This window comes from Camelus ferus, chromosome X (genome assembly GCF_009834535.1).
Source record: "Camelus ferus isolate YT-003-E chromosome X, BCGSAC_Cfer_1.0, whole genome shotgun sequence".
In the NCBI taxonomy this organism is placed as follows: domain Eukaryota; kingdom Metazoa; phylum Chordata; class Mammalia; order Artiodactyla; family Camelidae; genus Camelus; species Camelus ferus.
The window spans coordinates 60853311-60870486 of NC_045732.1; the positions used below are offsets into that span (position 1 = coordinate 60853311).

General features: G+C 35.7%; 1 protein-coding gene across 2 annotated transcripts in view; it reads left to right on the forward strand.

The window, feature by feature from the left end:
• The window catches only part of FAM133A (family with sequence similarity 133 member A), a 29463-nt gene extending 14824 nt beyond the window's left edge, over positions 1-14639 (forward strand). The window contains exons 1-3 of one of the 2 annotated variants that reach the window (XM_032475397.1): positions 1836-1957; positions 3656-3742; positions 13362-14639. In XM_032475397.1, coding sequence (XP_032331288.1) covers positions 13465-14220 — 756 coding nt within the window. In that variant the 5' untranslated portion in view covers positions 1836-1957; positions 3656-3742; positions 13362-13464 and the 3' untranslated portion in view covers positions 14221-14639. Of the gene's footprint in view, positions 1-1835; positions 1958-3655; positions 3743-13361 lie in introns of those variants that run through there. The other variant, XM_032475398.1, reaches the window with a different exon arrangement.
• The last annotated feature ends 2537 nt before the right edge of the window (positions 14640-17176 follow it).

Genomic DNA, 17176 nt, shown 5'->3' on the forward strand with positions numbered 1-17176 from the left:
GTCCAGGCTTATAGTGCTTTTGGGAAAGATTTCCTGACCTCCTCACCTAGGCATAGGTGGAAGTTCTAGGCTATGAGAATTTGTGTTCCAAACACTTTTAACTTCAAAAGTCCAGTGACAGAATATCAATTGAGCTATGCCAATTCAGTCAAAACACATGTTAAACTATCACTTGTCTTGTAAAGACAAAACATATGGATTACTGAATAATTTTTTGTGTAGTATTGATTATGTGTTTAGAATTGTGATGAAACAGTGACTGAAATTGATTACATAATTTAATTCAAATAAACAGATATATTGAGTACTTCTTATGTGTTTGATACCACGGGAAATAATAGATGAATAAATCAGTACTGCTGCCCTAAAGAAATTCTCCATGTAATGTGAGAGTCCTCAAGTATATACTTCGAGTCTACAAGTATATTCTTCAAGTCTACAAGTCTTCAGAGTCTGAAGTGTAAGGTAGACAGCCAAACATGCATCCCTTTGGAGCCCCAGACTCATACAATCAGCTGCCTAGTCAGAATCTCTATTTGGGTGTCTAGCAGACATCTCTGAATTAACATGTACAAAAACAAATTTGCTCATCCACCCTTTACCACTTCTTTAATGATACAATAAATGGCACTTCTGGCTGCCGAGTTCCAGATAGTTATCTTTGATTTCTTTTTCTCCCTTACCCAGTCACCAAGTCCTCTTGGTTCTGCCTCCAAAATAGTATCTCATATCTGCCCATTTGTCTCCTACTTTAGTGCCAGCATCCTAATCCAGACTATCTCAGACCATCTTCATCTGCTGCCACTACCCAGTCCAAACTATCATACCTATACTACTGCCTAATTCATCACCCTGCATTCCTTTATAGACCACTAGTATCCTTTCTCCATATGTGGGGCAAAGTGACTTTTTAAAAGTGAAAATATGATCATGTCACTTCCCTGTTTAAAATGTTCAGTGATTCCACACCTGGTATACAGTATGGTACTCAGTTAAGGGTGTTATTCATGAGCCATGGCCTTCTAGCCCCATCCTAATCTGACTAACCATCATCTCTCATGTAGATTAACATTCCTTCTGTATCCAATCTTATCTCCTCTGTATTTTCCACATACTAGAGAGAATGATTTTTCTAAAATACAAATATGAGCATGTCTCTCTATTCAAAAATCTTCCCATAGTTTTTGGACAAAGTTCAAAATCTTTAATATTGCCTCTCAGGTCCTTCATGATCATGCTTCTGCCCATTTCTTCAGCATCATCCCACGCTGCCATCACCATTGATCGTTACCCTCCAGTCATGTTAGCCTATTGTTTCTTGAAGGAGCCAACATCATTCCTGTCTCAGTGCTTTCACATGTTTTTTTCTTCTGCTTTGAACTAGCCCTCATCCTGTTTATCTGGCTAGTGACTATTCATCTTTCAGGTCTTATTTTAAATCCTGCTTTCAAAGAGAGGTCTTCCTTGATCCCATTGACTAAGTACTAGATATGTGCTGTCATCAAACCCTATGCATTTTCTTTACAGCACTGTCACAGTTTTAATTATGTAGTTATTTTGTAGGTTTTTAAGAAACCTAGATGATTCTGATCTTGAGCGTTAGTGGTCTGTACCTTTAATAGCAGCGTTCTACAGAAAACTTTATATATTTAAATAAGCCTTTGGCTCTTAAAGTGATCGTTCACGGCTGGGCAAAATTTCACGGATTTCTGTCAGGTTTCTGTTAAATCAATGACATCATAACCAGTTTCAGACCTTTGATTGGTCAGAACTCTGTATGCAAATCACAGCCTGCACTGAGGAAGTGGGCGGCAACTTTGTAAGGATAACGGATTGGGGGCGGGGCTAAGGGAAGACAAAATGGCTGCCGGCTTCAACGGTGGCACGGTACTCTGAGGTGAAAAACAGAAAATAAACTCCTCTGAGGTCGTTCCCGTCCCGCAGGGGAAGGACATAGGTAAGGGGTGATGCCAAGGTGTAGCCTAGAATGTTTTACCCACCTCCGAAATCTTACTTTCTCCACACAGCTACCCCAAATGAAGCAGTCTGAGTGAAGCAGTCTGAGTAAAGCCGCGTACTTCCTACGGAAGTGCAACTTGAAGTCCCTAACTTTCTCTAACAACCAGATTGCTGCCCCTAAACTCCTCTTACATAGGAATTTTTGAGTTTCCTCTGGAAATAAGGAACTGTTTAACTGAGGATTTGCAGTTTGAAGAGGGTTCAGCGGATGGGGAAAATGAGAGCCGGAAATTGGTTGGTCGAAGGGTGGTATGGGCTATGGTTACAAACAGGAAGTGGCCGAGCTAGAGACTGACTATCAGACTCTGAAGTCTATATACCTCTTTGTTAGAGTTTTCTAACATTAGTGTGTGTAAGAGTCACTGAGGATCGGGTTTAAAATGTAAGTTCATGACCCCAGAAGTTACGATTTAGTAGGTCTTACGTGGAGTCCTGAAATCTGTATTTGTAACAAGTGTCCCATATAGCGCTGATGTAGATGGTCAGTGGACATACTTCGAGAAACATTTTCTCAGAGGAATAGTTCTCTAACCATTTGGTTTCAGGAATCCTTTAGACTATTAGAAATTACTGAGGACCCCAAAGAACATTTGTTTATGTGGTAAATAATATCTGGTAAATAACAGCTATTGATATTTATGGTATTAAAAACTAAAACTGAGAAAAATTTAAGCTATTGATTAATCCATTTGAACATACCAGTAATAAGACCATTAAATTTTAACTAGATAACGTTTTACAGAATGTAATTATATTTTCAAAATTAAAAATATTTAATGAACAGAGATGTATTATTTTACACTTTTAAATCTCTTTAGTGGCAACTTAATAACTCTCTTATCTGCTTCTACATTTAATCTGTTGTGATAGGTTGCTTTAGTTGAAGTATATTTAAAAAATCAGGCCTCACACAAATAAGATATCTGGAAAAAAGAGAACTTTGCAGACCTCCTGAAAGGATCTTGGAGAACCCCATAGGTCCTGGAACCACACTTTGAGTTACAGTCTTAGAGTAATATCTATTATTGCTGTCAGAAATGTTTATGTTGGTTAGTCTGCGTTGGTCATCAAAGTTTAGGGACACCAAGGAAGGTAGAAATTGTATTCCTTAGATTGTTTAGAGTTGTTAAATTATTTCATACAATTTACCCCAGTATTGCTCCTTTATTTATTAATTCACTTTGTAAATTTGAAAGCACTATAGAAATATAAAATAGGAGTCCAGATGTTGGGGCAGAATTTTGTTTAAAGAGGTTGGGTTTCAGACCAGATTCCTTTGAGGGTAGAGGAGTTTCAATAGGCAATGAGGAAGGAATACATTAGATGACCAATTATAGGTAGGAAAAGTATGAAAGCAGGGAATAATCTGTAGTTACTAAGATATTTACAATTGAATAAATAACTATAATGGCGAGAATGGGCTAATTATAACCTTTTAAAGAGGGTTATTACTTTGCCTGAATAAAAGAACCTTTTCTTCTGGTCAGTATACCTTTTCAAATTTGGTTACATTTTTGTTGTTGTTACTTAAAGTTTTAGTTCTTACTTACTAAGTTAAAACTTTAGTTAAAATTTACTGCCAACTTATGCAAAGGACTTTAACAAATATTATCTCATTTTTCATCTTTGGTCAAAGTGGAAGAACCTGAAAGGGAGACTGGAAAGCAGCAGCTGGGAAAGTGAGAGGAAAACTGAGCATTTGTAATCTTCGAAGCCATTTGAGGTAAGTGTTTCAAGGAGGAGGGAGTGATCCACTCTGTTAATTGATACCAAATGATTAAGTTAAGATAAAAATGAGAATTGATCATTAGATACAGTAACATGGAGGTCATTAGTGACCTGGGCAACAAAAGTTCCCATAGAGTGGTTGAAGTGAACACCCCATGGGTGTGGGTTCAAGAGAGAATGGGAGGAGAAGGGTTGAAAACTGTATAAATGTCACTTTCCAGGAGTTTTACTGAAAAAAAACAACAGAGAAATGGAGCGGTAGATAACAGGGGAAATGGGGTTAAGAAAGGTGGTTTTTATTGATTTTTAAATGAAATAACGTATTGGTATGCTAATGTTTTTGAGAGCTTTGGTGGTGACCACAGTACACATAGATCTTTTCCTTATAGAACCCATCATTTAGAGTGTGGAAATGGTATTAAACAAATGATTACACAAATAATTAGATCATTTTCATTGTGATGAATATTAAAAGAAAAAGCACAATATGAAAGTTACAGACCTCATGATGCTTCATTTGCAGTTTTTTCAGCTTGCATCTCCTAAAAATAAGGGCATTCTCTCCAATACTCTTAATATTGTAATATTTAAGTTATTTTTTTAAATTCCCTGATATCATCTACTACCTTCCAGTATGAGATATCCCTAAGTGTGCCCTCAGAATCATTTTAACAGCTTTATTGTAGTATAATTTTCACACTATGAAAGTTATTTAAGTGTAAGATTTAATGTTTTACTGCAAATTTATGAAAGTTGTGCACCCATCACCACAATGTAATTTTGGAACGTTTTTATCACTCCAGAAAGAAACCTCATATACCTTTTTTTTTTTTACTGAACTAGGATAAAACCAAAGTTCATGCATGGCGTTTAATCATGTCTCTTTAAATCTTCTTTTTTTCTAGAGCAGTCCTCATTGTTTTCCCATGTAATTTCTAGAAAAGGCCAGATATCTGTTTTATAGAATGTCCCACCTTCTGCAGTTAGCTGTGTTTCCTTATTACATCATTTAACTTGTTCCTCTATTTCCCCTACCCCCCAACCACCAGCCAGTATTTTCTTTTAAAGTCTTGATTAGATTCCTTCTGACATATTTGGAATAAAGCTCAAATTTGTTCATTATCTCCCTCCTTTTAACATGTAGACCACATGAATTCATGGACTTTATCTTCCTTGTTTAAATTAATACTTGCCTGGCTCATTGTAGGATCACAATAAACATTTGTTGAGTGCGTAAGTGAAATACATACATTGATATTATGTATTTTTGTCAAACATATTCAACCTTATTTTAAGATTATTTTTCCATTTTAAATTGTATGTTATGGCCAAAATAAAGTTATAGAACCATGATTTATTTTCTAAGCCAGTAATTCAGGCTGATAAAAACCAAGTTTTCTTCCATTTCAGCATGCTATAACATTTTAGATGTTTCTCTAAGTTTTAGGATATCAAATTTATTTTCAAGATGAGGAATTTCATCCTCAAACATTTTGGAATAGATAAGCCAAACAGATTACAAAGTTTTGCTAGAGCTGCTTATCAGAAGAGTTAAGGGATGGCACAAGTAATCTGTACACTCATATTCAGGGCCTGTGAGGGATTTAGGGTTAGAATTGACTTCTTCCATAGAGAAAAACAGTTATCTAGAGTTACTGAGTTTGAAGTAAATCAAGCAAATGTGCTGGAATCTTCAGGTTCCTGATTCAGGCAGTTATATAGGCCGATTATTTCAATGTCAGTCAAAAGGTGAAAAAGATTTAAGGGTATATAGGCCGATTATTTCAATGTCAGTCAAAAGGTGAAAAAGATTTAAGGGAGTCTGGGTAAAAACAACTGACTTCCTAGTGTGGAACTTTCCTGTATTCCTGAGTCTTGCATGACAACTGCTGCTGGCAATGATATAATAAATAGGTCAAAATAACTGATATGACATGTTGTTAAGTGTTAGGTTAGCAAATTCTGTGACTCAGAATATCTGCCATAGCAGTGGATAGAAAACATGGTAGTCTGAGCAACACTGAAGCCTTTACCCTTTAGGGATCTGCAATCCAGTGGGGGAAAAGGAAACTACAAGTGACACATTACACATCATATAAATAGCAGGAACATATACAGCCATGTGAAGGAACAGAGATAGGTAGTAAGTTATCTGGAGTATAAAAAGGAGAAACTCTTGATAGTTTATTGATTACCCAGGTTGATTTGGACAGTTTCCATTTGCTTTTTGCTGATTATGGTTAACACTTTTCCTTAAGCATCCCTGTACTTGCAGGTGTGAAGAGAGAAGGGAAAACTTAAATCAGGTAATCAGGTTGGGTAAGGAAAAAAGTTGAAAATAATAAGTTAAACGGTGTTTTTGAGTCTTCTGTACATTTCCATTTTCCCAGGTTCTCCTCATTATTGTAAACGTTAGTTATATCCAGCCACATAGTAATGCAGAAAAATACATTGACTGGTTTAAGCTAGACTCCCATCTCCTCTCCCACTCCAAGAGAGATTTATGCTTCATGTATCTGAAAATTTGAGATTGATCTGATAAATATGTAGAACACCTGCTTCAAGTAGTCCCAATTTATATAAACTGATAATATTAACCAATGTAAGTTATATTTTCTTTGAGCTTTTTTTTTTTTATAATTTTACATTTTTAGCAGGGGAGGTAATTAGGTTTGTTTATCTTTAATGGAGGCACTGGGGATTGAACCCAGGACCTTGTGCATGCTAGGCACACACTCTACCTCTGAGCTATACCCTCCCTCTTAAATTATATTAACATTAGACATTTTTCTACCCTTTCAGGAGAGCATTTGCCATGTGACCTTCTGAACTTAAGGGATAGGTGTACAGCTACAATAACCATCATATTTTCATTAGAGTCCTCAGCTAGAATTTGCAGCTACTTTTCATGCTACAATGGCATTCTTTAACAATGCTGGCTTTAAATCAGGCTGCTAGGGGTCCAATCTTGGCTCTACTACTGTGAGACCTTGGAAAAATTACTTAACCTTTCTGAGATTGAGTTTGCTCATCTGTCAAGTGGGGAAAATAATAGTACCTACTTCATGAAGTAGTGAGAATTAATTGAGATAATCAAGGTAAACCACTTGGAATAGTACCTATTTGTGGTGAATACTGAATAGTTGTAATCATTTTCACATGACTGATGGAATATCAAGTCTTTACATTTATATAGACTTTAACAATGTTCAAATTATGGCCAACGAATACATCAGACAAACCCAAAATGAAGAACATTCTAAAAAATCAATACTAAATCAGTATTCCTCAAAACCAAGGAAGTTCTAAGAAACTGCCACAGTCTAGAGGAGCCTGGGAGACATAATGACTAAATGTGATGTGGTGTCCTGGATGGAATCCTGGAACAGAAAAAGGACAGTAGGTTAAAAACTAAGGGAATTCAAATGAAGAATGGACTTTAGTTAATATGAATGTGTTAGTATTGGCTTATTAGTTGTGGCAAATGTACAAATGTACGTATTAATGTAAGATATTATCATTAAGAAAACTGGATATAAAAGATACTCTAGTATACTTGCAACTTTTCTATAAATCTAAAGATTTTAGAAAGTTTATATTTTTTTAATTTCGATTCAATTAAATGATAACAATGATTTGTTTTTCTGAGTATAAAATCCAAAATGTATTACTCTATTAAGATAAATAAGGGTGAAGCACTCATTTCTTTAGAATAAACACCTAGCTAAAATTCATACTTGGTGCTTCTACCCTCTCATAACCATTCTTTTTTATTTTATCTCTTACATCTGCAATATTTTGTTGCTGCTGTAAGCTTTCTGGTGTCATCCTTAAGATGGTAGAGACTGATCCCTTGTCATTTGACAATTCTGTAGACGGGAAAAGAGGAGGCAGTCTTTCAAATTCTACACCTTTTTCCTCAGATGAGAAATGCTCCATGACACAACTACGCTAGAGGGAATTCACCTGAGGTGAATGCTTTTAACACAGCACAGCTTTCTATCATCTTGATCCCAGTCAAAATAAGAGTGATAACTTCTCCTTCAAGACAGTCATGTTAACAACTGGAATAGAATGTGTAGTTGCTTGAGTTTAATTTAGAGAAAGGATATCATATTATGTACACTTGCAAAAGCTCGATATTTTCAGGAAATTGTCAAGTATAATTAAATGTCTCCAGAAACCGTCTTTGTCTCTTATTCAGCCTGTGAATTATATTATGCTGTGGCTTTTTTTCTATGTTATTATTCAATGTGAAATGGCAGAAACATAGTGTGATAATTAAAGGTATTGTTAGTATATATGTGCAGGTTATTATTATTATTATTTTATAAATTAGTAGATGCATTGCTGTCTTTAAGCCTTTAAGTAGCTTTATAAGAGTCATTTATTTCGGTATCGTGGTACTTAAACTTACATTAGCTAGTGGGAACAAAGAACATTGTTTTGTATAGGGGCCTCATCTGATTGTCCAGACCTTTTCAGAAGAGTTGGATGTTTCATATTAAGTCTCAGTGCAATTGCCAACTATTTTAAAGAGTTTTCCAGTGCATGTGTCTGTGAGACACAGTGTGATGCTTACAGCTAGACATAGCACTAAAAATTCAGTGAAATGATTTGTAAAATAGGGTATGTCTTCAAAGTAACTAGCCTTGGTAATAGTTACAATTGAAATTACACTGTGAAACATTAAAATATGCTTTTAATTAACTTAAATTCATATTGACTTTTACCTGAGCATATTCAATGAAAAAAATGGTATAGATACAATCACTTTCAAGAAGTTAATATTATGACTGGTCTACAACAGTGTAATAATGTGAATATTTGCATTGTATTTGGATTTTCCTTTTCACCTCAGGGCCTTAAGCATCTGGTATTCTTTTTTCTTGGAACATTCAATTGACTTTGGCTCTTTTATTACTCCTATACTGTTTAACCCTTTCATCTGGCTATCTCTGATTTATCCATCAGGTCTCAGATCACATGTTAGTTACATGTCAGTATCTCAGAGTTGACCTTCCATTCTAAATGAGGTCACTCATTATACTTTTCATAGCATCCTATAATTTTCCTTTATCATTCTAATCACAGTTGTAATTGTATACTCATTTGTTTGATATTTGTTTAATGACTAGACCTTTACTAGACCATAATCTCCATGGCATGTAACATAATGTCTGGTATAAGTAATCAAAAGGGAGTTGTAAGAATGAAAGAACAAATAACTGTTATAACACCCAGATTACCATAGGGCTGTTAGAGTCTGTATCTAATCTTTATACAAAATTAACATACTTCATACAAATAGAGATATAGAGAATCAAGTTTCTCTTCTAAAATAGAAACAGAAGTTAAACCATAATACTTTTTAAACAAAGAGCCTTGAGCAAGAAACCTTGTAGCGGTTACTTTTTCTTTTTTCTCAGTGTGCTTTATCTTCTGAGGACAGAGCACACAGATTCTGCAGTTCTGAGGGCCTCCCACAACTCTTGTCTGCTGTCAGCATTCTCCCCCATTCCCCTCTGCAGTTATTCCAAATTTTAATTATTGGTCTCAAAACTTCTATGCTACCTCAACCTGCCTTATTCTTAGCAGATGACCTTGGCACCTACCATTGAATGAAAATTCAGGCTATTATGTGAGAAACACTTCAACTTTCACCCTTTCATCTCCCTCCCATTAAAAGAAAAAAACAACCCTACACCCATATTCTTTCTTTATTCTTTGCCTCTGCTCTTTCAAGAAGAGGCATCTTCTAACTGTGACTTTGATTCCTGTTTCTTCTGTAGTTTGCCACAAAGAATTATTCCCTTTCTTTCCTATCTTCTTTAAACTCTTTCTATTTATACTTTGTCACCCTATAAACATGTTCAAGTTTCTTCTATGATAAAAACAAACAACACCAAAAAACAATTTTCCTTAATTTTTCATCCCTTATTTTAGTTACCTTCCTATCTCTTTACTTTCCTTATCAAATGAGTCTATGTACCTTATATCTCTAATTTCTCACCTCCCATTTGGTTTTTAATCCACTGTCATCTGGCTTCTACCCTCACTAATTAATTGAAATTGCGTTAGCAAAAGTAACTAATGATTTCTTCATAACCAAATATAATGGACATTTTCTGATTTTATCTTACTTGACTTATCTGCTGCATTTAATACTGTCCATGACATCTTTTTTCTGGATTTTTTTTAAAGGTAAAGATAATACCTGCTCATTGTAAAAAAAATGTGAATAGTATAGAAAAATCTACAAAAGGAAATAATGCCTCCCCACATGCAGTGATAACTTATGTTTACATCTGGCGAACTTTTCACTCAACAGTATGTTGTGGACATACTATCCCGTTGTATACATGTACTATAATTCATATAACCTGTTTATTATTGATGGACATTTAGGGTTTTTTTCCCCCAGATTTTAATGTTTAAATATTGCTCAAATGAAATTCATGAACATAGGCCTTTGGCAATTATTATCCTCACCTTGAAAGTTTATTCTCCCTGCTGTGTTTCTGTGACTCTTCCTTTTTTTTTTTTTTTTCTCCTGATGCTGGTCTAGCTCTTACCACTCTGGCTAATTTTCTGAAGTGTTCTTTGTAGGCTTTACTTTCTCTGCCAACCCCTGTGTGTTGTTATTAAATTGGATCCAGCGCTCAAATCTTTTTTCGTTTGAAATCCTCCCCAAGGTAATTTAATTTTCTCTCGTAGCCTTAGCCATCACTCAGCAACTGCCAATCCCATATCTCTAACTCAGGTTACATTCCAGAATGCTAACACCTATGCATCCAATTTCCTACATGTAGATTCATTCAGATGTTTCACAGGCACCTCAAACTTTATGAAACCAGCACTGAACCTAGACGTTTTCTCAAAGTCTATGCCATTTCCTATGTTACCCATTCATTGCCATCACCCTTTTATCTAGTCTCACAAGCCAGAACTTTGCCCTAGATTCCTTTCTCTTCCTCACCCTTTGTATCCAATTCATCATTAATTTCAGTAGACTCTCCTTAGCATGTCTCATATATTTCCCGCTCTTTTCATTCATAATGCCAGTGTTTTTAGTTGAGACTCTTTCATTTCTTGTCTGTGTGAATACTTAAATGAATCTCATTGTCCTCAGTCTTACCTGCCTCCAATTCATCTTTCATGCTGTAAGAAATTGTCTCTTAAACACTCAAATGTGACCATATCAATCTCCTGCTTAAAATAGTCAATATTTCCCCCATCAGCTTCATTCTAAGTCCCAGAGACTAAATTCCAACCTCAGCATCACATCCAAATCCTTTGTGAGCTGATCTTTACCTGTCTTTCCAGATGATGTCAGGACTAGGTCTCAAGGAACTGAAATTAGAATGGATTATGCTATTCTAAGTGTGTAGTGGCAGAAACAACCAGCCGGTTGAACATGAACTAAAATCCTTAAGGGCTTTTGATGGTCAAGTCTGGGAAACAATGATATTTGACAGCTCTTTGGAGTAGTGGTAAGAATGAAAATGACAGAAAGCCCTAAGAGGAGCTGGACAGAACTGAAGAGGAAGAGAATAAGGTAAAGAACACAGTAAATCAAATGCAGGAAACTATCACCAAGAATCTCTGTGAAGTCTGTGACATTGAGCTTTTGATGGGTAGGTATGTTAGGTTGACTTAAAGGGTCATAGTCAAGATGGAGATTAAGAGAAAAATCTGTGATATGTCTGATTATCTTTCTCTTCAGATTTTGTTAGATTCCTATCAACTATAGAACAGATTCCAAGATCTTAAAATGACCTAAGAGGGCCTCTGTGATCAGGCTGTTTATTCCTATGCAGCCTCCCTCCTGCCACTGCCCTCTCGCACTTTAGGCTCCATCAACACTATATACGTGGTGCTCTTTCAGATCTCTCTGTTTTTTCACATATTCTTTCCTCTGCCCAGAATGTCCTTCATTTCCTTGTTTCCTGAGAAAACTCCTCTTTATCCTTCAAAATCCTGTACAGACATCACCAACTCCAAGAGGCTTCTCTGAATTCCCCTCTCTCACAGAGTTACCCATCCATCAATCCATTCATTTGTTTGTTTATTATTGGGCAAATATTTATTGAGTTCTTAGTGTGGGCCAGATGCCATGTTGGATACTGGAATACCATGGTGATAAGACAGATCAAACATGGTCTTACTCTTCTTGGCCTTATATTTTTCCATGGGTATACACACACACACATACATACACACCCTCACACATGCACTCACACACACAAATACATTCAAATAATCAGACGAATAAGATAATCATCAATTTTCTAAGTGCCATGAATTAAAGAAGCAGGGAACTGTAATACAGAATAATGAGTATGAGGGATTGATACAGAGGCAACATAATTTAATATAAGGTTGAGCCATGTGAAATTGCTGGCATTTGACTATTTTTGTCCTGTATAATTAGTGATTTTATATAATTCAATCTAACAGTTGTCTTTCTGAGGAATTGACATTTAAATTGAGACCTGAAGATGAGGTGGAATGGCCATGGTGGCTAGGCTTGGAGCTTAGCATGTTCCAGAAACCAAGAGAAGATTGGAAAAGATAGACTTGAGAAAAGGATTGAGTAGCTCTATGTGAAAGTAAGAGAGATAACAGGACAGATCATATAAAACCTTTATAGGAGTCTGGATTTGATTCTCATTAAAATGTAAAACCACTAGGGTATTTTAAGATCCTTCCAATTGCAGCATGGAACTGGAATGGAAGAGAGTAAGGGTAAAAATAGGGCTATCAATTAAGAGGTTGCTGTAAGGAGGCAATATAGTGTTGTGTTAGGTGTGCAGGATTTGGCATCAGGGTGCTTCGATTTAAATCCAGGTTTTGCCATTTGCCATTTATTAGCTGTTACTCTGTGCAAGTTACTCAAATTGTCTAAGCCTCAGTTTCTTCAGCTGCGAAATGGGAATAACAATAGGATCAACCTTATAGGGCTATTCTAGAGACTGAGTGAGATAATCCATTGCACAACTAAGCAGTCCCTGGTGGGTAGTAAACACTTAATAGATACTAGATATAAGTAGTCTAAGCAAGAGATGATAGGACATGGACTGTGTTGACAATATATTTGGAGAGACATGAACAGACATGAGACCTACTGTGGGATTTTAACAGCAGGATTTAATAATAGAATGAATGTGAGAGTTGAGGGAGGAGGATTTTTCAGGGATGACTCTGGACTTTTGTCAGAGTGGAGGAGATTGGGTTGTACTTTCCTAAGATGGAGAAGGTCTGCCTGGTACAGAATTTAGCTATAGAAATTTCTCTCTCTCTCTTTATAACCTGTAAGGCAGAATGAAAGAAAGAAAAAAGGATAAGTATCATACAGTATAAAAGGAAATCGTTATTAAAACATTTAGATAACAGAACCTAACGTGAGGTATAAAAAGCACTGTATGTTCCATTTGTACCACAATATCTAAAATATGCAAAAATCTTAAGTGTGTATATTCTTTGTTCCCAAGGTCTGTGATTTTGGAAATCTTTCTGCTGTGTTATGTGATACCGAGCAGTGAAACTTAAACATGATTACTTTGTCTCTTATTAAAGGTGTTTTGTAATCATCCCATCTGCTTCTCTCACAGAGTCAAGCCCGCCTGGTATACCAGCAGATGAAGACTCTAAAAAGGGGGTCTATCCTTATTCTCTTTAGCAATTGAGAGTCTGCTCTGGGCGCCATCAGGCCTCATGGGGAAGCGGGATAACCGGGTGGCCTATATGAATCCTATAGCAATGGCCAGATGGAGGGGCCCATCGCAATCCTTAGGCCCAACAATACAAGATTATCTGAATCGACCAAGGCCCACCTGGGAAGAAGTGAAGAAACAATTAGAAAACAAAAAGAAAGGCTCCAAGGCACTAGCGGAATTCGAAGAAAAAATGACTGAGAATTGGAAGAAAGAATTAGAAAAAAGGAGAGAGAAGTTATTGAGTGAAAAGGAGGGCTCATCCAAAAAAAGAGAAAAGAAGAAAAAGAAGAAGAAGAAGAAGAAGAAATATTGTCAGTCTTCACCTTCTTCATCAAGCTCTGATTCTTCAAGCAGCTCTTCAGATTCTGAGGAGGAGGAAAAGAAACATGGAAAAAAAAGAAAGAAAAAGAAGAACCGTTCACACAAATCATCAGAAAGCTCTACCTGTGAATCTGAATCAGAGAGCAAGGTGTCTGTTAAAAAGAAGAAGAAGTCAAAGGATGACACAGAGAAAGAAAAGCATGTCAGAAGTCTCAGCAAAAAAAGGAAGAAGGCCTGTCCTGAGGAGAAACCTTCATCACCAGATTCCTCATCAGAATCAGATTACGAAGAGGAGGCTCAAGCAAAAAAGAAGAGAAGACGTGAAGAGCGAGAAAAAGCAATGGAGAAAGCAAAGAAGAAGAAGAAGAAACAGCACAAAAAACATAGTAAGAAGAAGAAAAAGAAGTCGAGTTCAAGTCACAAGGCAGCATAATAAGAAGGAAAAAGTCAAAATTGCCCTATTGAAAAAAGCAAGGTCTAGAAGAAGCTTCAACTGTGAATGTTAGGGCATATTTACCAAAATGCATGAGTTTCCCTGTGTTAGTAGAATTATTCCTGGACTTTTGAGTTGCCAGTCCAATGCCACTGTGCCGGAAAGGGCCTTAATTGTTGCCTGCGGCTTAAATATAGGATTTTGCTTGTTTGTCTCTTTTTCTTTCCACTGGTTAATTCCTCTGATAGTTAAAACCCTGTTGTCATACTAGTAGTTAAAACGTTTGGAATTAAAGTAAAATGTTTTAGATGATAAATAATTTTGACCACCAAAAAATGAATCTATAGTTTAAAGTATCTAAGTTGAATACATCTTTAAAATAGAACAGAAGTATCCAGATGACAATAGTTGACATTTTTGAAGCCTGAACTTAGCATTAGTATCTCCAAATGCTTACTTTTGAAAATTTAAAGTTTAGCTTATTATACTTTTCTCCTTAATAAACTTTTGTTTACATGGGGAAAGGGCTTGGGGGGGAAAAAGAGTTTGCTATCCCTTTGGCTAGCTGAATAGTGTGCCTTTGATCCTTACATCCTATTTTTGCCAGTGCAGCAGCCATTCTTTTCTTACTTAGTGACATTCTGGGATGTTGTTGTATGCTGCTTCAAGTGAACAAGACAGCAATTTACAGTATAAGCAAACCCCCAATTTTATGAAATTTACCTCTACTTTGACAGTACTGAAAAATATTTAGTGTTAGAGTGTTACATGATTTGAATTAACTTTGATACCCTTTAGATGGGAATCATTTTAAATAGACCCTGGTATTTTTTGATTAATATTCTGAAATATTTCGCATGTTTTATACTATTAAGTTTTGATTATCCAGGGATATTCTATATAACCAGTAATCCTTTTTTTATATGATTTATGCTTAGGATACAAGTTTCAAGTTTGTAATTTCCTAATCTTACTATATTAATTTCATTACTGTTTAATTGCATACTTGCCAAAATATTTAGCATGTAAAAAGAAGGTTTTTAAACAATACTGAATGCCTTCATATTGAAGCTGGTTTACTGTAAGCAAGTTGAGTGCCAGACCTCTAGTACGCTGTATGTCTTGTTACATAAAACTACTGCCAAAATCTTAGTAAGTATGCTGTTTTAAAAGTTGTTGTCTTAAACGTTAATACTGAATTAAAATAAGAATTAAATTTAGGAGATTATAATCTTTCTATTTCATATTTTACTAAGATTTGGTATTTATTGTCTCGTGTTTGTTGCTCATTCACGTTTACCGCTGAAATGAGTTGAAATTTATTTTTACTTTACATTTTTTATATCAGAATAGTATGAATTACAAATTGATGTCTAAGAAAACACCTGTTACAGAGGATGTGCTCATTGTAATGTCATATGTACAAAGTATTTTGGCATGGTGGGAGAATAAATAGCTATTTTTTTAAATAGCTGATTTCATGTCAGCTCCCTTGAATCACTAGTAAAATTATTATAAAGATAGAAAACATCTGGTAGATAAATAACATATTGGCTCCCCAAATGTTTGCAGTGCATATGCTAGAATCTCTCAGTAACATTCTTGCAACATTGTAATTATAATGCCATGTTAGATCAACTTGAAGCTTCATAACTTTAGCTGTTTCCTAAAATATATCTATATATGCTAATTTAAAACTGTTATATTTAAGGGATATTTTGTATCCACATAGAGTTTTTCAAATATTGTTTTTCATTAAAATATAAAAAAAAAGTTTATATTATTTGTAGACTGTGGCAAAGATGTTAACAGCTTATCAAATATCTGTGTGCTCCCATTCACTTCCCACCCCTTGTAGTTAAGCAATGCCATTTGACTACTTCTAGTAGAGGGATTGCAACGAGATTGTAAACAGAAGTGATGTGTCATTTCAATGCCGGAGCAGTAAAGTGTCCTGCACAACACTCCAGCTCTCTTTGCCTGCCACTGTCACCTGAAAGCAGCATGTTCCAAATAGTGTACTTACCTACAGGATGGATGCCACCTTGATCTCTAAGTCACTATTTGTAAGGGACCTGCCCTAGAGAGCTGATGGATTTGCAGTGAATATTTTGAAAGTGAGAAATAAACTGTTAAGTGTTGAGCCATTGAGATTTGGAGTCTTTTTTCCTTACCACAGCAATCACCTATCCTACTCTGAATCGTAACATAGAACTCTAGAGTGTTTACACAAATAATTATTTTCTGTCACATCTTCCTGTAGTCTGCACAGTGGTTCAGAGGTGATCATTTATGCCATAACAGAAGGAAATGTTATTTTATTTGCATTGGTTTTTGTGTAATGACTGAGGAAGAGGGTGGTCTAGCGTATTTCATGCTTATCAGCAATGCTGACTGTCTAGAAAGTAAAACTACTTCATTATTCCTCTGATTATGGCCAAAACAATCTTCCAGTAAAGGTTTTAGGAAGGAAATTTTAAAAGCACTCATGGAAACTCGATAAAGAACAGGAATGCTGTTTTTTAGATGTAAGTATAGACAACAGCAGAGAAAAGTAGTATGGAAATATGTAGAGGACAAGAGACTAAGTAGGTTTAGGTGAACATTTAATATGTAGCCTCTAGACTGAAAGCAAAACAACTTATCCCTTACGTGAAAAGCACTGAAGTTATTAGTGATGTGCTTTCTGTAATTCATAAGAGTAGCTTGAGCCAGAACATTCAGCTAACTTTGTGGGAAGGGAAGCAATGGGAAAGTCAATAAGAAAGGAGACAGGAGAGGGGGGAAATCAATACAGTCTAGATTAGGAATGTAATTGCAAACACAAAAAGAAGAATTTGAAAGATCTCAGGCTGCAGATAAGAGATTAGATTGGAGATAAGGAGAACGAATAAAAATGGTTCTGGCTTTATATCTTGTGATAGTTTCTTTGTTTATTATAAATTTATCTTGAGAA